Below are 27878 nucleotides of genomic sequence, written 5' to 3'. Positions count from 1 at the left end.
ATAGCAAAAATATCAGTAACTGAACCAGGATCCTGAGAACTACTTCTAAACAATACCAAAACTACAAAATAAAATATTCAGGAATCAAATTCAGTAAACATACTTTACAAAACCATCTTTTCTTATGTTTACAAAATATTCAAGCAACTTATAATAATAATAATAATAATAATAATAAACGTTATTTTATATAGTGCCTTTAAAGGTGGCTTCTCAAAGCGCTTATAACTTATACAACAGGTTAGCATCTGAAAACGTTTTTACAATTAAAACACTTTATCCTATTTATATAGTAAAATAGTAAATCTTCAAAGCCTTTTACTGTAGGTTCTGCCATGCGATGGTTATTTATTGATAACATGTTTAGATTCAATAAGGACATGATGCTGAAAAAGACCAGTTTCAGTATTAAAGACACTACACTACTTTAGGTCTTCAAGGTTTATTAAATTCACAAAGGTTATTGGTTCTTTGTCCTTCTAGCATGTTTGTTGGGTCTTTTAAGTTGCCTAATGCTCAGAACATTATTAAACATGTTCTCAAACCCTCAGCATTTCAAAGTGAGTTTGTCTTTTTTCTCTTTTGACTCTGTGCTCTGCTGGTCTCACAGATCCTCGGTGGGCTGGCTCAGCCCAAGAGCCTGGGCCATATCCGGGGACAGTCCACTCTTCAGAGTCCTCCGCACTGGGGACAGAACACAATAATCAGGGCACTGTCACAACCCCCTAGCAGAAAAGCCACAGGTTAGATCATTTTATTAAAGGGTTACAATTCACACCAGTAGGAATTAAATTCAGGTAACTGCACACAGAACAGCTAAAACAGTGTATACTGTGGAGAAATAAATAAGTCTGCAAACTCAAAGTTGTAAACTGTAGCTTTTATGTATTGTAACTGATGTCAACAGGTACCAGGGGACTTAAGTGTTTATGTCTTACCATAATTAATGTTCTGAGTAAAGCTGCGAAGTTAGACTGGCCTACTGAAAGCTACTGTTCCTCTCATCTTCCATACCTTATCTGCTGCACACCACACAGGAAGGAAACACTCCCATAATTACAACAAATTGGAGAATGTGGTAGCTAAAGGGTACACACATGCTAAAGATCATGTGGATATGAACTGAAGGCAGCAGTGTGGTTAGGGTCTTTAGACTCATAACAGCTAGACTGTAGGTTCAAATCTGTGGGCACTACTGTTCTGACCTTAAGCTATGGACTTTGGCCTTACCGAATAAATTAGACTTTAAAATATAACTGGACTTATGAAAATATAGTGCTCAGAACCAGAAGAATTTTAAAAAAAGTAATAAGCATTAAGAGCTGAAGTCTTTATGAAGTAGTAGTATTGTTCTCTAGTCTGTTTCTATGACTAAAGCTTCCCATTATACAGTAAGTAATGCTTCCTGTCAGGAACAATAAACAGAAAAGTTTGGATTCACATTCACTAAAGCACATTTTATTATATACCTAATATCTGTTTACATTATGAATGAGCTTACAGTATAATGTACTACTTCCTGTACATGACTTGACAACACGTGATCTGTCCTTTTCCTTAATGGTACCGTTTATAGTATTGTAAGCAGAAGTGTGCTGAGTGTGAGTGAAGTGAAAGGTGTATGTCTTTGAGTGACTGTGTTGCCAGCCTGAGAGATGCAGATGTTTGAGGCTGCTCTGTCAACAAGCAGCACTTCATACTCACAGGATTTCCTGTTGGCACGGGACCTTTTGCGTGTTTTGGGAGTTGATGGCCTCTCACTGGGGTTTTGCGTTACAGACTTCACTAAGCGATCCATAATTTCATCTGTTGCATCATCTTGCGAACCTGGACTGTCCTCTTTTGTTATTGTGATACTCGATGCACTGACCATTCCTAGACCTCATTAAAACCAGAAAAAACAAATATCTAAACATTTGTTTTCACTGAATCTCAATCTACCTAATCACATATCTGACGTTTGGAGAATATATTTTAGAATTATAGACTCTTTCAAAGTCTTAAAAATCTGCAACCACTGTTGTTAAAAGTTAAAATTATTTTGATATTATTTGTCTTTAGTAAGAAGTCACTTAATGATTCTGGTTCTTGGAAGGTAAGTGTTTTAGCTATGAACAACAACAACAAAGAGGTTAGTTTAGGCAAATCTAGATTAGCATCTCAGCCTCAAGCACCAGATGGCGCTCTTACTCCTTGTTGCCCGGGTCCGGCGCATCCCACTGTCATTGCTGGTGGTCAGCAGGTTCTTCATGTTCTCGTGCTCCTCGCCTGCCTGGTCTGGCTCTGCTGCCTGGGATGCCGGCACTGCACTGTTCTGCTGGGCACTGGCTGCACCAGAGAACTTCTCGGTCTGAAACACAGCATCATCACTGCAACCTCTTTAACAGTGCAAAAGCCAAGACATCACATCACCCAGTCCCCAGGGCCAGCTGTAACAGCTGGCAGCACCTGGGACAGTGCTCATTTTCACATTCACAGAAATGTTCAACTGGTGATTAAATCAGCAGCAAAGAAATCTTTATTCTCACACATTGTCCTTCAAGTAGATTCAGTAAATAGATTATACTTTTTAGTGTAAAATTGATATTAATTTAATAAACATTCACTGCAAGTGAATAATAATAATAATAATAATAATAATAATAATAATAATAATAATAATTGCTTACACTTATATAGCACTTTTCTTGACACTCCACTCAAAGCGCTTTACAGGTAATGGGGATTCCTCTCCACCACAACCATGTTAAGCAGGAATGCCCCAGTTTCTAGAAGCCCAATCTGCTGCTCTAACCTCTGTGATCAATTTGCCACGTGTCTTATTCCTCTCACGATACGCTGCTCGTTTCCGTTTCTGCTGCAGCACCCTCTCCCTACTGGTGCGGTACTCCAGGGAAAACTCGCTGATGATCCTGCAGAACTGGGTGACCTTGATGTCCCGAACAGAGTTAGAGGGCTGGCCCAGGTACAGCAAGAAGGAGTGGAACCTGTGGGAATTAGTTCATGCCTACCTTTATACACCAACTGAACACTCAAGTTTAGTAGAACAGTTCTGTACAATTAGCCCAGGAACAAAATTTCCTTTGTCATACAGGTAAAGTTTTGACTGTATAGTACTTGTATTTTATTTTCAGACCAAAGAATGACAAAATACCTTAAACTTGTAATAATCTCAGTTACCATTTTGTGCCATTAGTAAACAAAAATCCTGCCACCAGCCTTTTTTCACAGATGCATGGCAGTTCACACCTGTTAATGATCCGTCTGTGAACAACCTTTAGGATGATGATCCTCTCAGTGCAGTCCTTTAGGAACTCTGTCATCTTGTTCTTCAGAACAGCCTTGGTCTCATGCTTTGCAATCACCTTAAGGTTATCCCATGATGCCTTGCACTTCCTCTCTAGCTGCAACAGGTTCTCTGACAGTTGGTCAAAATCAACCTAGAGAAAAACATCAAAATCTCAACATCAAGATGTAGCTGCATCCGAAGCTTAGATGGAAACCATAGAACCACAGATGGAAAATCAGTTTAAAAGTATTACAATATTTGTGGCTAATTATACCAAGAAATGTTTACAAAGGGGAAAAAATGATAGTTTCTGCTTTCAGGTTAGTATTTATAATAGTATTGATAATACTCACTTTGGCTGATCGTGTAATGGCTGCGATTTCTGAATACAAGTCAGACGTGTCAGGAAATTTCTCCACTACAAAATTGCATGTGTGGTGCAGAAGAGACTGTCTGTGCACTGTGTCTTTAACCTCTGACACCTTCTCCAGGTAACTCAGCTCAAAGCCCTTTGCCTTCAAGAAAAATCAAACAGGTCAGTATACACCATTTCTGTAAATTACTGAAGCACCAGATATGTTCAGGCCTATTTTAAAAACTTTTTTTTAGTAGTATAAGATACCCCATCATTATATTTCATAGACCAGTAATGTCTCAAGCTGAGCTAAGGTTTCAGTCATAAACTGTTGTTAATGTATTCAGTACAGGAACAGATCTTACACTTGAACTGTTCAGAAAGTTTCCAATGGCCAGAAGTGTAGCGAGGATGTGTTTGAAGGTTATGTTCTTTGCCAGCTGCTCCATTCCCAGTTTAAGATCAAACAGAGGCTCTGCAATCTCCTAGAACACAAACCCCAAACAGGAATCAACCATATAGGTACAGAATTAAAAACAATGAAACAGACATGTAGAAAACGTAATTGACATACTAGTTTTTATGACATGACACCAGATTTTATAAAGTGAAAGATCTCACTTCATATATACAGTAAATTGATAATATCTCAACAACTCCATCTGTTGTTGATGTTGATTAGTGAATGATATTACACTTAGGAAAACTGGTTTGAAATAATGCCTTTAAATCTATCAGAGTTAAAAAAATCTCTGAAAATCTAATGAACACTAACAGACATTTACTGTCAATTTATTTTATACAGTAAACTTTACGGTGGAAAGTATCTAGTTGATTGAAAGTATTTTTTCAAATTTAACCCAATTTAATCCCATACATTTTACCTGTAATGTCTAAATGTCAATACATACAGCATTGAGATGGAGAACTTTACTCATTGCAGGCTCAACCCTGCAATGCAATGTTAAATTAGTAACGTTAATAATAAATACAAATTTGTGTGAACCACAATCAGCTACAGTAAATGTTTTTAAGCAGTACACATCGAGGAAATCAATTTTGCCTGCTATCTTAAATGCTCATCCAAAGAGTACTCCTCGAAATCAGACATTACTACACACACTTCCTCTCTCTGCTTTTTTTCTGAAAATGCCATCTCAGAGGGTTCAGTTCTATCCTGGGTCATTCTTTAAGCTCAGTCTCCCAGTTCAGCAGATTCAGGAAACTGAGAAAGTGTCCTTTATCAAAATTATTTTCCAAAATTAATATATTTAAATAGTTGAAGATAAATCAACTTTCAATTTTAAAAGAGAATAATATTCCTAGGACTTCTTAGTGCTTTCTTCACATTGTTCTGAAATGTCTTTTTTTTCTGATCATTGATGAATATCTATATCAACAGTAAAAAACACAGAAGACAAACAGCAGTCATTGTTTACCCAGGATGAAATCAACAACAGGCCCCATGATGAGTAAATAAAGTGTTATTATAAATATACTGTAGCAAATGTAAAGCATACACAAATAAGATAAAAGCCCTAGAATTCCTTAAGAAACAAATTGCAGCAGTAAGACCTCCTTTAGACAACTGTGTAATTATTATTATGCTCTGAAAAATAGTTATTTGGAATGAGTGCAGAAAAGAGCAACCAAATATTTTTGTGGGTTAAAAACATTTTGAACACTGACAGGCTGAAACAATTGCATCCTCTCAGTTTCCAACAGAGAACATTACGAGGGAAACCAATCCTTCTTCAAACCAATCCAACCAGTCTTCAAAATCCTAAAAGAATGGCAAAGTCATCTCTATAAATTTGTTCACAATCAACACTGAAACATGTACCAACTACTAGAAGTCAAGTGAGCTAAATGGCCTCCTCTCATTTGTAGCTTTTCTTGTGCTTTTATGAAGACTATCACAGATGCAGCAGCAAAAATATGTAAGGAAGCTCCTTCTCCGTCAGAGGGAAAGTCCTAACTATCGCTGACCTTTTCCAGGGCTTCATAGTTGAGCTTGAAGGCCCAGAGCTGCAGCCTGGACGTCAGGCCGCTGATGGACGAGAGTGTGAGAAGGAACTGTTCTGCAGTCCCCAGAGGCATGTCCGGATTGGCCAGCTGCGCCTCTTGAATCTTCTGCTTTTCCTCATCCGTAGGAGTCATGGTCAGGATTTTCTATGAACAGTCAGTTCAAGAATATTGGGATTATGTGTAATACTGACGTCACTTTGGTCTGCCAACATTGTCTCTGATGAGCAACTTAAATGGTCTTTAACACTTCATGGTCTTAATTTTTTTTGTGTAAAACATTAAGGGCTCATTTCCTGTGAAAAAGCTTTGATAGGAAAATAAAATATTTCATTGTTGTACAACAATACTTATGGGCAGTGGGACCTAGAAGTCCAGACAGGTCTTCCACCAACTGTGTTCTAATATTCTGATATTATTAGGTTATCAAATTATTGTTTTAAACAAGGTGTCCATATATGTTTATTAAATATTCACAATTATCAATTTTACAGATTTTTCAAATGAGTGAGATAAAGTCATAGAATAATGATTCAGCTACAAGTAAAGACATAATGTTTCAATATAAAATAAGAAATGAAAAATAAATAAGCAGCTTTTATACACAAAAGAGAACTTTTCTGAGTGTGCATGTTGAATGTGGCAAATTCAAGGCAAACAACTTTTTGGGAGAGAACCTCTGTCCAGTGTTCACCTTGGTTCTACAGTCCAGTGTCTGACATGACACTGCAGTCCCGACAGAATTGATTAACCATAAATGGTTAAAGAGTTTATTAGTAATCAAAGTCATTAGTGACAGTCACAGATTTGAATGTGTTTCTACAACACTACACCATGAAATTAATCTAATAATTTTTCACTCAAATTTGAAACTCATTCTTAAAAATTAATAAGTAATAAACAATAACAAATAGGAAAGACAAAACTGGGTTTAAATAATGAATTTGACATCTTGCTCACTGCCATTTCCAGGCTGCACTCATTTTTGATGGTAAGTTTCTCAAAATCACCAAGACCAAAATGAACTTTTACTTCAGATATACGCCTGCTTCATCTTAATAAAAAATAAAGGACAGACATCTTATTCAAAGTGGAATGTAGAGAGCAGTATTCAATAACAGAGTAACGACAGGGTTGTAAGCCGATTGCAAAATAGCATTACTCCTACCTCAATGCCCTCCTTGTTAATTGCAAATTCATCAAAGTTCAGAATGGCAGTTTTAATGATGTGTTTTGGGGGTAACACTGTCATTCCAATGTTAATTGCATTGCTTCTCTTGGGGTCAAGCACAAGTATCTCAGTTTTCTTTCCTTCACCTCCTTTCTGAAACCAAAGAAAAGGCACATCTGATGAGTTTCACAACATCAGCACAGATGAACATCAATCTTAACACTTTCCAATTGTACTTCCAACATTACATAGACAAGCACAAAATATCTAGTTTAATAAATATAAAGATTACTTACATTTCAATTTGTTCTTTGGTTGTACAATAATATGTAATAAAATAATTAAATAAGCAAGTAACAATCAAAAGCACTCAGCAGCAGTGTTGGCAGAAGTGTTTTAGATTTTATTGAATAATTATGTTCTACTTCAAGTTACCATTAATTTTTCCTGTTCTCTTATCACACCTTTCCTAGCCAGCTGGCAGGCTGATTTAGCAAGCATTGCTAGGGAATACCTTGACTGTAGGCAGTTCTTTGGCTTTGGACTCAAACAGGTGCTCCAGCTTTGCTGTGTCCACCATCACTTTATCCAGGGAGGCCCACACTGTCCCTCGCCCAAATTTGCACTTCCTGGGGGTGTCCGGCTGCTTGAGCTCCTTCCAGAAGAGCTTCACCGTTTTCCTCTTCTTGGAAAAGGCAGATTCAGAGGGCTGTGAGGGGAGTGCAGGGGGGTGGCCAGGAGGGGGTGGAGGGAGAGACAGGGCAGAAGGGTCCCCTGGTGGGGGTGGAGGTGGAGGGGGAGGAGGGCAGAGGCCAGGACCACCTGGAGGGAGTGGGGGAGGTGGTGGAGCTCCAGAATTGCTAGATGGAGGCGGGGGTGGAGGAGGTAGCGGAAGCCCGGAGCCCCCACTGGGCAAGCTGCTTTTAAAGTTGTCCATTTCCAGAACATCAATGTCCTCCTCCTCTAGCAGGTCAGAAAAGTCCAGGTCCTTGATCTTCAGCTCTCTGGTGCCTGTCTCCAGTCGGTCCCAAGCTACCTCACCATCCCGAGACAGTGGGGTCATCTGGGTCTTCTCCAGGCTCCTGGAGTGGATTTCTGCATCGATGCTGTACTGCGCACGCAACTTCCTGTGCTGTGGTTCCTCAGCAAAGTGCTCCCTTGCTGCCCTTGCAGCAGCCCCCATCCCCTCTAGTTCAGCCCTGCGCTGGCTGTCTGGCTGGGGCTGAGATTCCTGGCAGGAAAGGCGGTTGACCAGGCTCTCAATGCTAGAGAGCAGCTGGTTCCCCTGAATGCTGCCCTCCTCACCACCTTTCTTCTCCTCTTCTTCATCCATATGGTTCTCTAACTCTTGGGGAACCATTGCGTCACCCTTGTTCTTGGAAAACAGCATGTCCAGCATGAACTTTGTGTCACTGGAGAGGGTGCTGTGCTGTTCCTGGCTACTCTGCCGCTGGACAGTTCCTCCTAGGTCCGGAAGGTGAAAAACTAATCAAAGAATATTGCTGTAGTACCTCATATATAACAAACTCTTACATTATTTTAAAAGCCTTAAATCATTTTAATGGATTTTGAAGCTCAATTACTTTTGTGGTAAACTTCAACTTCAATCTGACTTTTTTCAGATGCAGGAAACTGACAATTATGAGTTACTGAGTTTCTTACAGGTTTAATATATCTTGTATGTAGGATTTATACATTAAATAGTGTAATGGCTTTCATATTTCAATACATTTTTAAACTAACAATGATTAGCATCAAGCCATTCTACAACTGGAACCAGGCTTGTCAACTCTTCCACATAGACACACCTGACAAAAATGACAGAATTAATCAAAATTGAATATACTTGCCTGTTAAATGTCCAACATGGTGATAAACCTCAGTGTTTCCACAAGCCACCATCTCTTTTAAAAAGGTAGCAGCTAGCTACTCGCTTCGCTGCAGAGTGAACTAATCTCTAAGCAATTTGAGATGTTTCATTTTTTGACCTCCTACTCTAAACAATTTACATGCTTGCTGTATAATTACTGTAATTTTTCTACCTCCAGGCAAGGGTGTAGTTGGTGACTTTATTATCTGGCTGCCATCCACAAAAACATGAGATTTTTATCAATCTGACTTGAGCCCCCAAATGAAAACAAATAGAAGACTTGATTAAGATTATTCACTGCATGTAAAATTAGTTTTTAAAAATCAGCATAGAACCTTTTAAAAGATTTTACATTTCTAGGCTTTTGATCTTTACATTTTAAGATTTTGTATAACTAAATGTCTAATTAATCTGAAAGTAAAAAAGGTAATAATGGGTTTTGAGTAAAATAGCTTTTTCTTCATTAAACAGAAATCCTTCCAGATCAGAGGAAGCTGTGTTACAGATTGTAGTGGATCTCTCAAGGCACTTTTACGTCAACACCTCACCCAAGCGATTTAAGCAAAGCAACTCACTCCTTCTAAACATTTCTCATTTTCTAAAACAATACCTCCTTACTATACAATTTCATTTTACCTTCTTCATTATAAAATCGATTACTCAAATATCAGGATGAAGAGTTTAAAACTGGAAAGAAAATGAAAATATAAGAAGCAGTACAAAGACTGTCCATTTACCAAACTTTATTTTAATATTTCCTTAAACCAAATTATATTAAAAAAAATAATTTTTGCTTCAGATGAAATTGTTCAGTCACATATTACTCTGAAATAAAAAAAGTTTGGGTCATTACACAAACATGGATTTAGAAAAAGAGGAGCTAATCTTGCTTATTGTGAATAGTTTTGAAAGTTGTCCAGGAAAAACAAAAGGAATGGAATGGTATTTGAGAAACACTGAAATGAAAGGGACAGAACAATAAATAGTAGGGAAGAAGATCAAATCGCTTGCCTTGCTCATTCTGTGCCACCTGTCTATCGCCAGGCTGGTCCAGAGCACTGGAGGAGGAGCTGGGTTCTCTCTGGCTCACCCTCTCGTCCTGCTGTTCACTCCCTACAGGACAAACATGGCACATGAACTCTCTAAGAATACATAGATCTGCCTGTACTAGTAGCTCACTCTGACACAGATACTCTACAAGTATCTGATTGCCACTGCAACTAAACTGCTTTGCTCATAACGTGTACACCTTTAACTCAACACTTGATTTTCAGCCACTTTCAGAAAAAAGAGCTTTGGTCTCTGTAGTCTCCAACACCTGAATATTTGGTAATGGGGATTTTTGTGATTTAGCCTCCCTTAAATTTGATGGCCAAAACAGATATGTTACAAAGGTATGGACCTTGGAGTTAAACTGTCACCTGCCTTTCAAAGAGGGTTTCTGATGTGTGAACCATTTGTACAGTTAAGTGAAACCAAAAGCATCTATTAAAACAAAAAAGCCATAAAATTTCCGGTTCCATTCCTTCACTTAATATTTCTACTTTTAAATGTTTTTCTAGTTGTAAAATGGAGAGCTACAAAGTTATTCTTTCATACTGCACTAGGAAGAAAATTAATATAGTACCATATTTCGTAAGTCTTCATAAAGCCCACCTACAACTTTTGAGCTCTAAGGAAAACACTCAGCTAACAGACCCAGTAGTGCATGATGGGATTAATGACAGGACTGCTCATGACCTACACTGTTTTTGTATTATTGCTTTAAATTGTTTTATAAAAAATTCAGTAGTTAAAGGGCTTCGGAAGCTGCAGTTTTAGATCATGATCATCACCTGTTGTATCCATAAGCATATTTTCCATCAATGAGTAAATGTTTTCTGTAACTTCTCGGTTCTCTGCCAAAACTGTTCTTCTATCACAGCTTCATTGCTTCATTCACTAAATGTACTCACTTGGTTGCAATAATCACTGCTTGGTTTAATGATTCACAAGAACATCGGAAAACCTCTTGCTAATCTCAGCTCAGAATGTCACTCATTGCTGCTAATGAACAGGAGTTCAGTTACATAAACCAAACAGGCAGCTGTAGGCAGATAGAAGTTATTTATAATACTTAAAAGCTACAACATTTGTTTTCATTTTAAAACTATATTCACTCAAGCAATGTATTTTAATTCATAAATGCAAATCTGTTCTTACTTGTTTGAGAAGGATACGAATCACACTCTAAATTTCTCATGTGTGCAGCAGAGGATCTTGAGTTAAAATTAATGATAAAAAGGTTGTGTTTGTCAGAGGGGCATGTACTGTACCTGCAGAGCAAGAGGTTGAGCCAACCCCCAAGCCAGAACCCCTGGGAGACGTGACCACAACATCCGGAGAATGCCACTCTTCCTGGGACACTGGCTCCTCTTGCCTGGTTTTGAAGGAGGACAATACTTTTGTCCTCTTTTCCCAGTGGGTCGCAGCCAGGTTTCGCAAGAAATTCCCTCTGCAAAAGTTTGTGACAAAGCACAGATCACTGCACCTGAACTTTGATGGTACTGTACATGGAAACTTAACAGCCCACTCCTCTTGTGTTCAATGCTATTAATGCTCTTTCAAGGATGATTTACAGAGTCTCTCCAGAAAAATTTATAGTACTCATAATTAAATTGAAACATTTAATTGCATGAAATGTTAAAATACCTGAATCAATATTTTAAAAAAAATTGTATTCAAAATATTACTCTAGACCATAACTTGTATAATAACCTTACAATATCTGTTCAGATAGTTAAGACAGCAACATATCTGGAGCTTGTATCAACAAGGATGAAAACTCCTATAACAGTTCGTATGTAGATGTATCGCTTGTTTTAGTGATTGCTCGTAAGTAAAGTGCTCGTTTAAGGAGTGATGAGTATTGCATGTGTCTTTATTTTGTACAGAAAGTACGAAAGAGATAAATTAATATTCAGCTGAAGCTAAACTTAGAGCAAATGAAAAGACACAAGTCCATGTGGAGCACTGTATATACTACTATATATACTGTACTGCAAAAAATAAAAATAAAACCCTTTCCAGCCATCACTGAAACTTACATCCACTGCTATTTCTAAGAGTTTTATCATGATCTTTCCATGAGTACCCTTTAAAAGAGCATTGAAAAACTTGTGGAACAAAAAATACACCCCACCCGTACAAGCAATGAGCCTGATTAACAATTCCAGCATTAGCAAACACTTCACACGCTGCCAGAGATCGATCCCCACCACCAAAAGCCTTGTTAAACCCTTCAGCCAGATCACTTCACGCAAACAAGCCAAGGTAACTGAGGCAGGAGGATTCTCTCCAAATCTGCACTGAGAGCAGCTGGGCTGGGACGCTCTGTCCTTGCTGAGGTGTGGGTTCTCTGAATGAAGCCTGTTTTTACCCACATAAAAGTTTCAAAACAGCACTTCACCATCTCTCAGTTAGCCTGTCCACATAATTCCAATGCATTTCTTCAAATACCATAACAGAAATTAAGTGTTTATTTCTGCGAGGGTAAACAATGAGGACAATCTGTAAGCTGCATATACTGTATAGTGTTATACATTAACAATGCAAATTTAGAAATTTATATTCTCATTTTGAGGTAATTAAAATACAAATTTGAATCCGAGTAATTTAATTTTTTTTATTCTTATACACATTTAATTTATACAGAAAAGAACTGATAAATGGCAAATGCTTTTTACTGGGTAAAATCTGATGTTACTCCATATTTTCACACGCTGAAGCATCACACCCCACTGATCCTGGACAGCTTCATGCAGAGAAAAATCAACAACCACCTTTACACTCCAGTTCTGTACTTACTCAAGCTTTCTTAGGACAGGTTTGTCCAAATTTACATTATAAACCTCCTCTGGCCTGGGGAAAAACATTTCATTTTAAACACAAAAGGTCACCAATATTGCTTTCTTTAGAGATTATTCAATGTTTTACTGCACTTTAAAAATGCTTAAAAATATTCAAATGTTTTGTGGTATTAATGTCTATTTTATGATCAACTGAAAGGACTCTGTATTTTGTTTTAACTTGGGTCAATCTTATTTAACATTCTTAACAACTGTGCAGTACATCGAGTATGCATTGTATCTTTATCCAGTTATTTGCATACAGTATATCTCCTGGTTAGAAACATTGGGAAAGGAAGCTGAAAAAGGACTGGGAGAAGAACTACAGCACAGCAGTGGGACAGCCTCTGTACAGACTGGATCAGACCTCGGAGTTTCCTTACTCAAGGTTTCAGATGGCTATCTCTAGAGAAGGTGGTCAAGACCCCAGCAGCACTAAATATTGTTATTATACTAAAATGCTGATTGGAAAGATAAGGATTTCTGAAAATGAAATAATGTGACTAATGTGATAGCTCTACAAGGGATGAAAGTCTAGAAAAAAAAATTAAGTAGTTCAAGAAATCCTTGAACTTATCCGACAATTAAAAAAAAAATTCTAACTGTAAATAATAATTTCTGATCCACTCCAATTGTGGCAGACAATCCTGCAATTATCTCTACACTGGCAAAGGAACATTATTCCCATTTACATTTTACTTGTAGACAATTGTATTTAGAACTGGTAAGTATTCTTTATGAAAAACACATCAGAAATAAAAACACAAATGATTTGTTTCAGATGCAATTTAACTGTGATTAAAAAAACGCATTTCATTCCTCCTTTATCTTTATCTTTTACAGCATTACAAGTTAATTACATTTTAGCACTCTATGAACAAACTCTTTCATGTCTCTTTCAATTACAAAGTTTCAGATTATTTCAAAGTAATAATACCTTACAGAACTACATTCCTTGGCCGTGCTGTTACTACTTACCAAACAGAGTCAGTTCCATGTAGTCTGTAAAAGGAAAGGGGTTTGAAGCAGACAGGAATGTTGGATTGCAGAACAGCAAGGAAAGAGATTAGGATTTGAGCCAAACATTATAAGGGAAAAGAAAGAAAGAAGAAAATGTAAATAAAACAGATGTCCAGGACATTTGTAAGAAAAAGAATAGATGAGGCGCACCAAAGAACAGACACACATTAAAGGTGTCAGATCAAAATAGAAATTATTTTGTTAATATACAACATCTAATATACAATATTAGATGTTAATATACAACCTCGGTTTCACATCTGTGGTGAAACAGGCACTAAAATTGGAAACTGCAGGCACTGCTGAAAATCCATTTTCCCTGTAAACCACTTGGCAATTGTTAAGATCAGATCAAATACATATATCAATGAAAAGTCTAATTAAAACAAGAAAAGAAATGAAGATTTTTATTTTAGCCATATATTGAGTGTCAAAATATTTACTACACATTAGTAGAATAAAAATAAACTTAACAGTGCAGTAGAATTGCACCTGACAGGCATCAGAGATTCAGCTACTTACTTGAAAAATCCTCTGCCTTCACTTCGGTTCTCCTTCTCTGGGACAGCCTGGGACTTGTTCTCAGGGACAGATGAGTTTGCAGGAGCGATGCTGAAAACAGTATAAAAACTCAGCTGGAGCCAACGCAGTGACGAAGTACAAGTCTAACAAAAATCTGCGGAAATCTCCATCCAGAGTCCTTAAAAGTCTCCAGACAAAACCGTTTCCTGTCAGCTCTCTCCACCAGCTCGGCTCTCCTCTGACCCATTTGTTGTTACTAAAACACAGAGGCTGTCTTTCACTGCCAGTGCCAAACAGCTCCCAGACTCAGCATGGAACACGATTAGCTCAGACAACTTTTTAAAGATAATAAAAGGACAAATTGCAAATCTGTTCTTTACCAATCTCCTTTACAAATGTAAATATATTCAGTCATATTTTTATAGAAAAAAGTAAAAATGATAGCTTACAAATGCTCCAAATCAAAGCATTCATCTATTCATTCATACAGTATGTATTACATTTCACAGATGTTCTGCCACATGAACATGGAGATAATTACATCAGTTTGATTGCAAATCTATGTACAGATTTACACAATTAGAAGGATTACATGAGTTCTGACAACAGGAGACTAGGAAGCACTCTGGGACTAGGAAGAGACCAGGCTTCTGCTGGAGTTTTCCTAGCAATTCCTACAGTGCCAAAACACCCCAGTGGCATCCTGTGCCAGCTCAGCTGTCCAGAATTACAAGTCATTTGCACATACTGTACAGTAAGGACTCTTCAGAAGAGAGCGTCTTATCCAAAAGCAATACCATAATTTAGTTTTACAATGGCAATCTGGTTAATTTCCTCTGAGGGGAAACAATGCTTTGGTTTACTGAAACCTGGAAAACCTGAACACAACCATGAATAAAGATATACGACATTGATGACACTTCTAGTCTTTGAAAAGGACTGAAACGGTTCTGCTCATACAGTGAGTATAACTCAATTATAGTTCTTCTTATATGTTAATCTTAAATGTTATTTGTTAATATTATGATAATGTTAAAATAGCTCCTTCACTACAAAATCCTCTTAACGGTCTAAAAGAACCAATCTTACATGTTAAAAAATATATTGTGGTAGCAACATTAATCAGTTTCTCTCTCAAATTGTCTTCTAGATTTCACTATATTCTTTACATTCTTTGTCCTGATTTACATAATGGAAAATTAATGTTTTTCCAAACATCTAACATTCAGCAAGGTTATTTCAAATACACTGCTACAATTACAAATGGAAACTGAAGTAAATGCAATAGCTTAAACTTGTCAAATAACAACCTTTACATCAAACTGGGAAGTGTCCAAATGTGTCTGTTCCTATGGTCTGCTTCTGCAACTCCAGTAGTTTGCTCACAAAAGGGACATCTAACATTACATAAGGAGCCCATATCCCAAGTCCTGTTTTAGGCATAGTCAATTATTTAACAAAAGTCTTTTTGCTAAAAGCCTGGCTTAAGTAAATTTTCTCATTACAAGATTTTATTCATGTACCTTGTTTTACCCTTGTGTACTCCTAATAGAAATGAGAAGCTCACCCAGTTGACATTACAGGGGAATGGAGATGGAAAGACATCCATACACACCTTGAGGATGATGGAGAAGGCTCTTCTGCTATGGACCCACTGCTAGAAAACTTTGACCTTCTAGAAATTCCCACAGGTGACACATAATGACTGACGAAAGAGCGCCCCCTAGTGAAAGGACCAGGAGTGTGAAAAAATGATCTGCATGATGAAGCAGTGATGTCAGTGAAGGGGGATGGCTGTTAGTGAGAGAAAGTTAGCAAATAGGAGAATTCAACGCCCTTAAGTGCATGACTGTAAAAATAAGGTTAGAAATACACCCAGACCCAGAAATAAGGAAACCTTAAACAAGAAGTACACAAGGACAGCAGTGTTACCAGAAATGGCAGATTATGGAACATAAAACCTTCATTGGTAGATATAAGCATCAGAGCACTTTCCAATAGAACTATAGTGGGCCTCAGATCTATAATCTAAGTGAAGATCCAGAACTATTATAAGGTGGCCTGAATAGAACAAGGCATTGAATTCAGTTATAGACTACAACAAGCTATCTTTAATCCATTCCTGAATATTCAGGTGTAAAATCACAAAGCAGAAAACAACAAAAAGCAAGCAAAGCAACAGGCAGAGATTCAAGGCCAAATAAAGAAATTATGCAGTGTTTTTCATTTTTGGTCATTGATGAATTATTTTATGGTAGCTTTTGTTTTTTTTTTGATACTGTTGATGCCAGCCCACACTACAGAAAATGAGCCTGAGCAGAAATATGTTTTGACTGCTGGAGCCCAGATTCTGGGCAACTCGAATACATATGCACAACCGTTTTGGAGACATTTTTTGTCAGTTTATATAGAGAATAAAGTGAGGCTTCCAAGAACAACTTTTCCTCATGGAATACCACAGGTCTGTCAAAAGAATAAAATGTTTTAATTTTCACAAGCTATTCTTAGAAAGGTATGTACTAGTCAAAGAGGCAAACACACAGATAAATCTGCACTTTCATAATTATGAGTCAGAATAGTTTCAATCTTATAATAAATAGAATATTCAGGTTCAAATAATTTGGCATTTCAACTATAAATAAGTAAAATAAATTAATATACCAAATTTTGAATTAATAAAAAATACAAAATTTGATGAAAGCACACAAGTATATAAAAAGGGTAAAATATCACGCTGACCTAACATGTCAAATAACAGCATTGGTGGGCTTCATATAACAGGCACACTGACAGTCACACTTAAGACATTTGACTTCCTCTGCAAGCGACTGGTCTCCCAAAAACTGGGCCGAATTATGTTTTACTCCAAGATTAACTTGAGCCCCTTTTGCCAGTTCAGACATTGATCAAGGGGACATGGAGAAGTTTAACACGATTTATACATAAATGTGCTACATTGATGTGTAACTTACTTAGGACAAGTGCTACATAGACTCATTTAGCACAGTAATTCATTTTTCAAGGCTTATTTTCCATTAAACAAATTTGAAATAAAACCACTCTGACATATCTTTTAAAGTGCTACAAAGTATTTGAAAAAGAAGTTAGTGGAAAAACACTTTGTAAGTTTCATCCATTTACGTTATGTAGTTTATGATACTGTGGGTGGGCTGAAGAACTAAGGATCCAAGAGTTGTACAAGATTTTAACATGACAGTCAGAATGACTGTTTCTGCATAAAAGAAAATCCCCAGAAACGTAGCAAAAACAGTAAAGAAGGGCCCCTGGGCAGAGATACTGTAGCACTTATAGCATTTTCCATACTATGCAGAGGAGTATAGAGCAGTGTTGAGTTTATCTCTACACGAAGACACCTATTCTTACCTCTAATGTCATTATAAGACATAGGAAACATCTGGGAAATTGCACTGTGCATGTCACACTGATTTCTAGCTGAAGACAGACTCACCACTGAGACTCTAACCTTACACAATGAGGTCGATTATACCTCAACTGTATGCCGCTCATCTCAGCCCAAGGGCAAGACTTGGCTTCATATACGACAAAGCATTCTAGATGAGTAAAGCAAAATACGTTAAACAGCAGACACTTTTAGTCATGCAAGACTAAGATTTAAACTAAGCATCAGTAACTTTCCCTGCTGAGTCACCAAGAACAAGCCCTTGGTTTTTGATCCCAACTGAAGCAGAGTCCAAAGGAGTGTCACTAACTTACACATGGAAACACTGATGCCTCAGGGACCACAGCTTTAAAGTGTCACGGCGTTATATAGAACATGACTAGTAAGACCCTTATTCATCGTCATTAAGAAGTGGATCATCTAAAATTTGAGAACAATCTACAAAGAGTTACATTTACAAATTGTAGCTCTTTGTAATGCTCAGTAAAATACAACTATCTAACATATGATGCACAAATTTCTTTGTACAAACTGTATAGTGTACGTTTATTAAGTAAGAAAATGTTTACTTTTTAAAAAAGCATTGCAACGTGATTTACTTGAAATATTCTTCCAGAATGTGATGTGAAGTTTAATATACTGTACTACGGTTCTACTTCAGTCTTATAAATTATGTAATAAATAAATTATGCAATGTAAATGATGTAAAATCTCATTATTTTAATAGTAAATTAGACACATTTAACAATTTTGTATTGTATTATTGGACTTTATACAGTAATTCATTGACTTTAAAACCCTGGGTCCAGCTGTGTACACAGCCGGTTTTTATGTAATAAAACAAATGCAACTGTAGACAGATTTTTACCACATATGGAAAATGACATAAAATACCCTTGTCCTTCTTGATTTGTTTCTCTCATACGTGCACACAGCAGTGGTTCTGCCTGCCCACAGTCTTTGATGTATACTTTTGTGCCTTAGTGAGCATTTTGGGTGTTCAGCAGAATATCAACATTAGTCATATTAGTCACAGGCAGAAATACAAGGGCTTCTGTTGTTCCAGGCATTGAAAACATTACCAAACACTTACTGAAAGTAGTCTTGTCGATAAACCTAGAGACTGAACTTAGTGACTTCTGTAATGCTGGTGCTATGTAAATCAGTAGCAAAACAAAATAATTCAGCACTCTCCTTTATCAAAACAAAAAAATATAAATATGACAGAGGCAGAGATGCTGATAAAATATTAACATTCTGTCCAAGTGTAATGTGCAGAAAAAGATTTTCACAGTAAATACTTTTCAAAGCAAAGTGAGGACTGTATTAAAAGCTTACACAGCCCAGAACCTTACTCTGATCTCAACAGGAACATGGTTTAGATTACAAACACCTGCAGAGGACTTGGCACCCCTTGGTAAATATAAAGAAAAAAGTCATAATAAAATAAACCACATCGATAATGACAGATATTTAATACTCATGTGTTAGGGGAATATGTGTCCCTTTTTTCTAAATCTTTTTAATTTCACTGTTCAATTGTAAACAAGTAATGCTGTTTTACCTAAAAAAACATATGTGCCTAAATTATTGGCACCCTTCAATATCCATTCAAAGACAAACACATCTGAAATCATAATAAATGTATACTTGTTTGAGTTCAATTTTGTCTTAAGGAACTAATGTGTGTACCTCAACAATTAATAATAATAATTGCTTACACTTATATAGTGCTTTTCTGGACACTTCACTCAAAGCACTTTACAGGTAATGGGGATCCCCTCCACCACCACCAGTGTGGAGCCCCACCTGGATGATGCGACGGCAGCCATAGTGCGCCAGAACACTCACCACATATCAGCTATCAGTGGGGAGGAGAACAGAGTGATGAAGCCAATTCATAGATGGGGATTATTAGGAGGTCATGATTGGTAATGGACAATGGGGATTTTGACTAGGATGCCGGGGTAACACCTCAAATCTTTTCAAGACAGAGCCTTTTTACAGCATAGCGTCCCCCGTCACTATACTGGGGCATTAAGACCCACACACACCGCAGGGTGAGCGCCTCCAACTGGCCCCACTAACACCTCTTCCAGCAACAACCTCAGTTTTTCCCAGGAGGTCTTGCATCCAGGTACTGATTGGACTCACACTTGCTTAGCTTCTGTAGGCTGCCAGTTGTGAATTGCAGGGAGATATGGGTTCTATTACCTAATTTAGCAACTTCCTGTTTCCCTAGGGTTTAAAAATGACTAAACACAAACAGAAAAACCTTTTGTCATCAATCAGCATGGGGAAGGTAAAAAAACTAACAGAATTTGGCAGACCACTGGTGACCTTTACAAAGCAAATAATGGGTACATGAAATAAGTAAAACCTTAAAAATAACAATATCAGCTGTCAGAACAATAATTAAAAAAATCAACACCACTGGAACAGTGGTTAATTTTCCAGGAAGAGGATGCAAGCCCATCTTGTCCCCATGCACAGTGAGAAGGATGGTGAGCATGGCAAACAAAATCCACAGGTTTCAGTTAAAGAAATACAAGGATTGGTCGCATCATGGAGTCATCCCATCTCAAAAACGACTATTAGATGACACGTCCATAGAAACAATTTATTTGGAAGGGTTGCCAAAAGAAAGCCACTACTGTTGTGGAGGAAAAAATTGAAGAGCCTGAAGTTTGCCAAACACTATTGGCACTTTGACTGGCAGCTGCCGCTGTGGTCAGATGAGACTAAAATTGAACATTTTGGCCACAGTCATCACAGGTATGCTTGGCGTAAGAAGAGGGATGAATATACCAAAAAGAGAATCACATACTGTAAAATATGGTGTGGTATCTGCTCTGGGGCCGTTTTGCTGCCTTGTTAAGATCGATGGCATCATGAATTCTTTTTTGCCATGGCCGTCTGTGCCCTGACTTCAACCCTATTGAAAGCCTGTGGTCTGAGCTAATGAGGGCTGTCCTTAAGAGCACAACAACAAACCTCAAGGATCTGGAAAGGTTCTGCATTGAGGAATGGTCTAGGATCCCTTCCAATGTGTTCAACAACCTGATAAAGCATTACAGGTAAAGACTTACTGCCATTATCCTTGCCAAGGGAGGCTCCACCAAGTACTAAAAACAGGGGTGTCAATAATTGTTTCTTTTAATTTGAGGAAATATAATCTATTATAATATAATATATTTTTCATCTTGGTTGATCCTATTGAATTATTAATTCAGGATAATTAATTCCTTATGTTGGAAATATATTTCATTGTTTAATTAACTCATCATTGGTTTTATACTGTTTTTTTTCTTTATATTTATCAAGAGGTGCCAATAATTCCGGAGTCCACTGTACTTTCTCACACACTGAGCCAATAAACATCTTACAAAGTGCAAACTTTGTGCAAATAGGCTCAACCCTGCAATGCAATGTTAAATTAGTAACGTTAATAATAAATACAAATTTGTGTGAACCACAATCAGCTACAGTAAATGTTTTTAAGCAGTACACATCGAGGAAATCAATTTTGCCTGCCATCTTAAATGCTCATCCAAAGAGTACTCCTCGAAATCAGACATTACTACACACACTTCCTCTCTCTGCTTTTTTTCTGAAAATGCCATCTCAGAGGGTTCAGTTCTATCCTGGGTCATTCTTTAAGCTCAGTCTCCCAGTTCAGCAGATTCAGGAAACTGAGAAAGTGTCCTTTATCAAAATTATTTTCCAAAATTAATATATTTAAATAGTTGAAGATAAATCAACTTTCAATTTTAAAAGAGAATAATATCCCTAGGACTTCTTAGTGCTTTCTTCACATTGTTCTGAAATGTCTTTTTTTTCTGATCATTGATGAATATCTATATCAACAGTAAAAAACACAGAAGACAAACAGCAGTAGAACAATCAAAGAATGATTAGAGATCTATGAAATAATACACAAAGAGATGTTTGTAATATTGCTCTTTTAAAACTTGACTTTATAAGTTTTAATGGCATGAAAGTGGTCTATTTTGGTGTTGGAAGTTTCATCTTTAAAATGCCAAAAATATCTGATTGTGACTATTGTGACGTTATTGTGATGAATGTGATAGTTTAACAAGAAGTGACAGCTATTCTAGATCTTCATGCCATTGTGTAAAAGTTTAAGGAAGGAAAATGTAATTTGTTCCACGGCTTCAGCTATTAAAACAAAAATGACAAAAGCCTTTTGGAATACTCTGAGAAAACATTTTGCTTAAGAGAAAAAAAGTAAATATATTAATAAAAATATATAAATAAGAATTAAACACTATTGCATATGTTTGGCCTTTCTGTGATTAAAGAAGAGGATTTTTCTGCAGTGAATGCAGCATTGAAGTGTAAGTACTTACGGGCCAGGGTGTGGACTCAGCAGTTCTGTGTCTGGGGAAGATGTTGCAATCCCATTGCCAGACACTGGGCACAGCACAGGGGAAAAGCTCTGGGATTCAGAGTCTAAGGCACTGTTAGGGCTGTGGGTCCCCTCTGTGGTGGCTGTGTGCTTGGGGTGTTTGAAGGACGGAGGCACAATCAGGGCACATGTCTGGTCAGGGCTTGGCCTCTTGGTGGCTGGGCTGCAAAAATCAGAGGAGGTGGGGCTGCTGGGAGCTGCCAACAGCTCTGGCAAGTTCTGGCCAGATGCCCTTCGGCTCTTCCGGCCCTCCTCCGCACTTGGGGCCAGTTTTCGCCGGTCCTTTCGTATGTGTGGAGAAGCTTCATCCAGCTCGCCGTCCTCATACCGCAGGGCATTCTGAGCACCCAGAACACACACACTTTCAGACAAGCACATCAGTTTGTAGACACTTTGAATTCAGGAGACTCTGCCTAACAAGTCAGTTGTTCACCAAAAAGAAAATACACATTAACTACACAAAAAGGATGGCTTAAAATAATGAATCAATGGAAATTAATAATAATGTCTCTGCAATATTAACACTCTGAGAAAGGACATTTCTAAAAAAAACAGCACTCTTTCATGTATCAGTGTACCACACAGTAATGCGTGCTTCAGTTACTATATGATCACATACATACTGTACAGTGCCCTAAAATGACAAAGTAAAATATATTAGACATTATTATAATGAGCTTATTTGTGTCTGAAAAAACTGCTGTGATGCATCACCATGGTGACAAAGCAAATGTTTCCGACTCATCACCATGGTTATGCACAGTATCCTGCTCTGACTCATGGCCATGGTCACACAGCAAACCGCTGACTTACCCATAGTGAACAACCTGACACCAACAACCAAGGAAATCTCTTTTCCATTCATCTAATCACACAAGAGAACAGACTACCATTCCATATACTTCATAAAATGAAGTACTTTGAAACAAACATCAACTAGCAGAGGAATTCAGGTGTCTAAACATTATTTGTAAAAAACTGCTGACATCAGTTTTAATGCAAAATCAACAACATTAATGCCAATCAGCCCTCATGAATAAAAGAATGAGATCTGTTACAAAATCTGTCAACCTCATTTACAAAAATATCTAATAGGATTATGGCAAATAGTGTGTATGGAATAGCGCCAATTAAACTGTATGTTATCATACACATAATTATGTATGTATACTGTCTAAAACCTCAGTAACTCAGTTGGTTGTAAAAGTATAACAGTCAAATTAGAGCAGACACTGAGTCCTACCTCATATATAGCAAATTGGTTTTTTAAGTCTGGGTCTGTGCCTTTGCTGTTGATGTGCTTCTGCATGATTCTCTCCATGCCCTGCTGTTCCAGACAGTCCGTAACATCATAGAAAGAGTCTTGATCTGGGAGGGCTGCTAAGATCTAACACAAGACCACAGGAGAGAGGGATAATAAGAGTTGTGTAGAGTCATTTGTGGAGGTAGAACCACGTTGATCAATGTCTAATTTAAAACTACACATGATTTTTGTAAAGCTGGAAAAACTGGCTAAACATTCAAATTTTCATAAACCTATCCTATAACCACTGATGAAAACGTACATTTATGCGTTATAAGATCAATTACAGTACCATGCTTATAATAAACTGTTTTAGTAAAAGTGACATTAAGTGACACTATCCAAACCCTAGTTAAAACATTTAAAAAACAGTGGATAGAAAGTAAGGGTCAGGCCAATCTGTGGACCAGGAAATCACTGGGAAGAAGCAAGTTACATCACTGCACCGCACTCTTCAATACAGTAAACAACTGTTTTTAACTGCAGGATTTCTCAACAGGAGAAAATCTGTGTTGTTTGCCCTCTTGTAAAGACAACAACTAAAACTAAACACTGAGAGTACCTTGTTGATGAGGGACATTGTGAACACAAGAAGCTCGCTGTCTGCTCCATTCTTCTCCTCCAAGATCTCCATCAAGTAGGACCAAGGCTTGGCATCTGGAAAACACATATGATCTTATATCAAGTGAGGTACAAAATAAGATAAGATCACTTTATTAGCCATATACAATTTCTTGCATTAGGAATTCATCTTTTTGCATACCCCAGCTTGCTCTTGGATTTCACGTTCCAGAATAACATGTCTTAAAACACAAAGTGTTTTAAGATTTTTAGTATATATAGATTTTAGATAGAAGCAATCTAAAAAATACAATTCTGTTAAAATAAGCATCAAAACATCATACACTTCATATGCAAGATCTCCAACAAAACAGTTAGGGAAGTGGTATTAACTGTACATACATTTGAGTTAAAATAACCAAGTTATTCAGATACTTAAAACTGTATATGCACAAACAGATATTAGATTAAGTGAGGTGTGCAGCTGTTCAACAAGAACAAAATTTCTGCCTGGTAGCAGAAATCCATTTTAATTTATTGGAAAGAATTCTCTGTGCTTATGTAAAAAAAAGGAATGCATTATGTGGATATGAACAATGCTAGCTTCATCTACAGTAATTATGTTCACGAAATCACACATAACTATAATACAGTGGTCAGACAGGCCGTTGATGAAATTGCCCCATTAAAGACTAAGATAGTCACAACCACTAGATACTCTCCATGGTATAATGATCACGCATGATCCCTTAAACAGGAGTTCCATAAAGTAGAGTGCAAAATGGAGGTCTACCGGTTTGCAAGTATTCAAGTCGGCATGGACTGATAGCCTACAACAACATAAGAAAGTCCTATATAGAGCTCATTCAGCTTACTATTCTGAACTTATGGAAATCAATACAAATAACCCTCTCTACCTATTTAAGACAATAGCTGAGTTTGAGGTATGCTTATGTGGAACCATCCTTAAGTGGTTTACTTCTACTATATTTAACTAAATCGTTTTCATTATGCTCAAATATCTAATAATTGTACCACTTCGTCAATGTCACCAGTTCAATTTGGGGTACCACAGGGATCAGTGCCTGGACCAATATTGTTCTCTCTCTACATGCTGCCGCTAGGTAGGATAATACGAAAACATAATATTAACTTTCATTCATATGCTGATGACACTCAAATATACATTTTGTTTACACCTAGTGACAAACTCTTCGATTATCACTTTAGTTAAATGCATTAATGATGTAAAGACTTGGATGTGTGAAAACTTTGTTTCTCAACTCTGTTGGTTCTGTTGTTTGGAGGCAACAATACTGATAGGACTACTATAACTTCAGCACTTAACTCAGAGGATTTAAAAAATTGCCTCAAAGACCCAGAATGTAACCTAGGCATCATATTATACACAAGGCTCTTGTTTAACTCTCATGTTAAAACAATATTGAAAACATACTTTCTACAGTTCAGAAATATTGCAAAACTAAGGCTGTTTCTCTCCACTCAAGACACAGAGAAATTAATACATGCTCTTGTATACAGTAGGTTAGACTACTGCAATGCCCTACTATCAGAGAATTCAGAATGCAGCAGCTAGAATTGTTACTAGGAGCAGAAAGTACGACCATATAACACCCATATTTAGCTCTCTTCACCGGCTTCCTGACAGGTACAGGGCAGACTTCAAAATCATTGTACTTACTTACTAGGCTCTCAGAGGTCAGGCACATCAGGCCAGGTAGATGCATCTGTTCTGACCAAACCATCCTATTCTCCTCCCCACATGTCCGGATAGTGCCCGGACATACATATATACATATGGTATAACGAAATGCTATTTTAAACAGGCAATGTGCAAAACAACAACAGGACACAGGTAATGTGCAACACACCAGCTATCAGTGGGGAGGAGAGCAGAGTAATGAAGCCAATTCATAGATGGGGATTATTAGGAGGCCATGATTGGTAAGGGCCAATGGGAAATTTTTGGCCAGGACGCCGGGGTTACACCCCTACTCTGTTGTTGTTTTGCACATTGTTGTCTCTGTCTGTCTTTCTTTCTTATACAATTGTATTGTTGTTTTTTGTACTACTTACCGTCTGGGAGCTAGCTAAATAGCATTTAGTTACACCATATGTTAGCAGCCATATCACCGTGCAACTCACAACTGGCAACCCACTGAAGCTAAGCAGGTGTGAGCCTGGTCAGTACCTGGGTACTGACATCCAGGGAAAAACTAAGGTTGCTGCTGGAAGAGGTGTTAGTGGGGCCAGCAGGGGGCGCTCACCCTGCGGTCCATGTTGGTCCTAATGCCCCAGTATAGTGATGGTGACACTATACTGTAAACGGGCGCCGTCCTTCGGATGAGACGTAAAACCGAGGTCCTGACTCTCTGTGGTCATTAAAAATCCCAAGGTGTTTCTCGAAAAGAGTAGGGGTGTAATCCTGGTGTCCTGGCCAAAAATTTCCCATTGGCCCTTACCAATCATAGCCTCCTAATAATCCCCATCCATGAATTGGCTTCATTACTCTGCTCTCCTCCCCACTGATAGCTGGTGTGTGGTGAGCATTCTAGCACACTATGGCTGCTGTCGCATCATCCAGGTGGATGCTGCACATTGGTGGTAGAAGGAAATCCCAATTACCTGTAAAGCGCTTTGAGTGGAGTGTCACGAAAAGCGCTATGTAAGCAATTATTTTTATTATTATTAAACCAACAATAATCATACTGTACATGCAAAATCATACTGTACATCAACAGATTGAAATAAAGGATTGAAAATTATGGGGAGTGAACTTCTTGACGTGAGGTAGAGGTAGATTTCAATGTGTGTTTGAGTTTTGATAAAGAGAGAAGGCACAGCAAGGGTTCAGATTGTGGACGAGAGAGGCTGGGAGTTTAATAGTTTGATAGTGCGAGGGTAAAAACTGTCACCGAGTCTGGCAGTCCGGGCCCAGATGCTCCGGTACCATTTTCCAGATGATAGAGGGTCAAACAGTCTGTAACTGGGGTGTGGGAAGTCTTTGATGATGCTTAGAGCTTTTCTCAAGCACCATCTGTCATACTGTAAATGTCCTGGATGGATGGGAGAGCAACCCCAGTAATGGACTGGGCAGATTTCACCACCCGCTATAGGGCTTTGCAGTCAGCAATACTGCATTTGCAATACCACACAGTGATGTAACCTGTCAGTATGCTTTCTGTAGTGCATCTGTAAAAGTTAGTGAGGATCTGGGGACATATCTTGGCCTTCTTCAACTGCCAGTATAGCATAGCTGTATAGTCCTTATAAAGCAACATTTTTTAGGTAACGTCAAAACCATACATTATAGGATGCAGAATATTTTAAATCTAAAGTATTTTTCCAACATGAAAAACCCTAAGAGAAGGATTTCTGTTTGGCTGATCCTCTATCAGCTGGTATCACACAGCATTGAGTGGGGCTTACCTCCACTGCTGTCTGCAGTATTGACAGCCTGAATGAAAAGCTGGGCATTGGACTCTTTGTATTCCACAAATACAATCAGAAGCTTGAGAGCAGTTTTCACCACCAGGCGAGACTGATAAAAGAGAGAAATAGAGCAATATCTGAATAATCCAGTGTTTTCAAGACTTCCAGTATAAATGGAAAGACAATAACACTCGCTTTCCAGCAGGGGTCATTAAACACTCAACACAAACCACATCAACTTAGTCCCAAGCTAAAAATAGACAGACTTTGGCAATTTCTAAAACATTATTTGCACAGCCAAGGGACCCCCTCTGTACAATTGAATAGCGTAGTCTTAATAAATGTTTGCACATTGTAGGATATCAAAGAACAAACAAAAATAGTTGTTTTTTTAATCCATCAGATTACTTTCAATCAAACGCAAAACATAAGAAAAACATGAAACTACATTGCCATCTACTATGTATCTACCAGGAAATCACAATATATCACAATCATAACATGACCCAGTACAAACCCTCATTCACTGCCACCATTGTCCTAGTTTTTCATTTTTAATACAGGTCTACCAC

General features: G+C 37.7%; 1 protein-coding gene across 4 annotated transcripts in view; it reads right to left on the bottom strand.

Annotated features, from left to right (window-relative positions):
- Positions 1 to 426: 426 nt before the first annotated feature.
- The window catches only part of fhod1 (formin homology 2 domain containing 1), a 48311-nt gene continuing 20859 nt past the window's right edge, over positions 427 to 27878 (bottom strand). The window contains exons 7-26 of one of the 4 annotated variants that reach the window (XM_015368583.2): positions 27304 to 27415; positions 23855 to 23949; positions 23233 to 23376; positions 21931 to 22328; positions 15755 to 15862; positions 14140 to 14229; positions 13576 to 13599; positions 12557 to 12610; positions 11026 to 11204; positions 9722 to 9823; positions 7355 to 8304; positions 6838 to 6993; positions 5634 to 5816; positions 4010 to 4129; positions 3643 to 3804; positions 3250 to 3440; positions 2795 to 2987; positions 2191 to 2350; positions 1705 to 1881; positions 427 to 684 (exon numbers count right to left, since the gene is read on the bottom strand). In XM_015368583.2, the coding sequence (XP_015224069.2) occupies positions 605 to 684; positions 1705 to 1881; positions 2191 to 2350; positions 2795 to 2987; positions 3250 to 3440; positions 3643 to 3804; positions 4010 to 4129; positions 5634 to 5816; positions 6838 to 6993; positions 7355 to 8304; positions 9722 to 9823; positions 11026 to 11204; positions 12557 to 12610; positions 13576 to 13599; positions 14140 to 14229; positions 15755 to 15862; positions 21931 to 22328; positions 23233 to 23376; positions 23855 to 23949; positions 27304 to 27415 (3678 nt within the window). In that variant the 3' untranslated portion in view covers positions 427 to 604. The remainder of the gene's footprint in view (positions 685 to 1704; positions 1882 to 2190; positions 2351 to 2794; positions 2988 to 3249; positions 3441 to 3642; positions 3805 to 4009; positions 4130 to 5633; positions 5817 to 6837; positions 6994 to 7354; positions 8305 to 9721; positions 9824 to 11025; positions 11205 to 12556; positions 12611 to 13575; positions 13600 to 14139; positions 14230 to 15754; positions 15863 to 21930; positions 22329 to 23232; positions 23377 to 23854; positions 23950 to 27303; positions 27416 to 27878) is intronic. The other 3 variants (XM_015368584.2, XM_015368587.2, XM_015368585.2) reach the window with 3 other exon arrangements.

Source organism: Lepisosteus oculatus, chromosome 20 (assembly GCF_040954835.1).
Source record: "Lepisosteus oculatus isolate fLepOcu1 chromosome 20, fLepOcu1.hap2, whole genome shotgun sequence".
Classification (NCBI taxonomy): domain Eukaryota; kingdom Metazoa; phylum Chordata; class Actinopteri; order Semionotiformes; family Lepisosteidae; genus Lepisosteus; species Lepisosteus oculatus.
The sequence above is the reverse complement of the archived record's forward strand: the minus strand, read 5'-3'. Positions and strand labels throughout refer to the sequence as shown.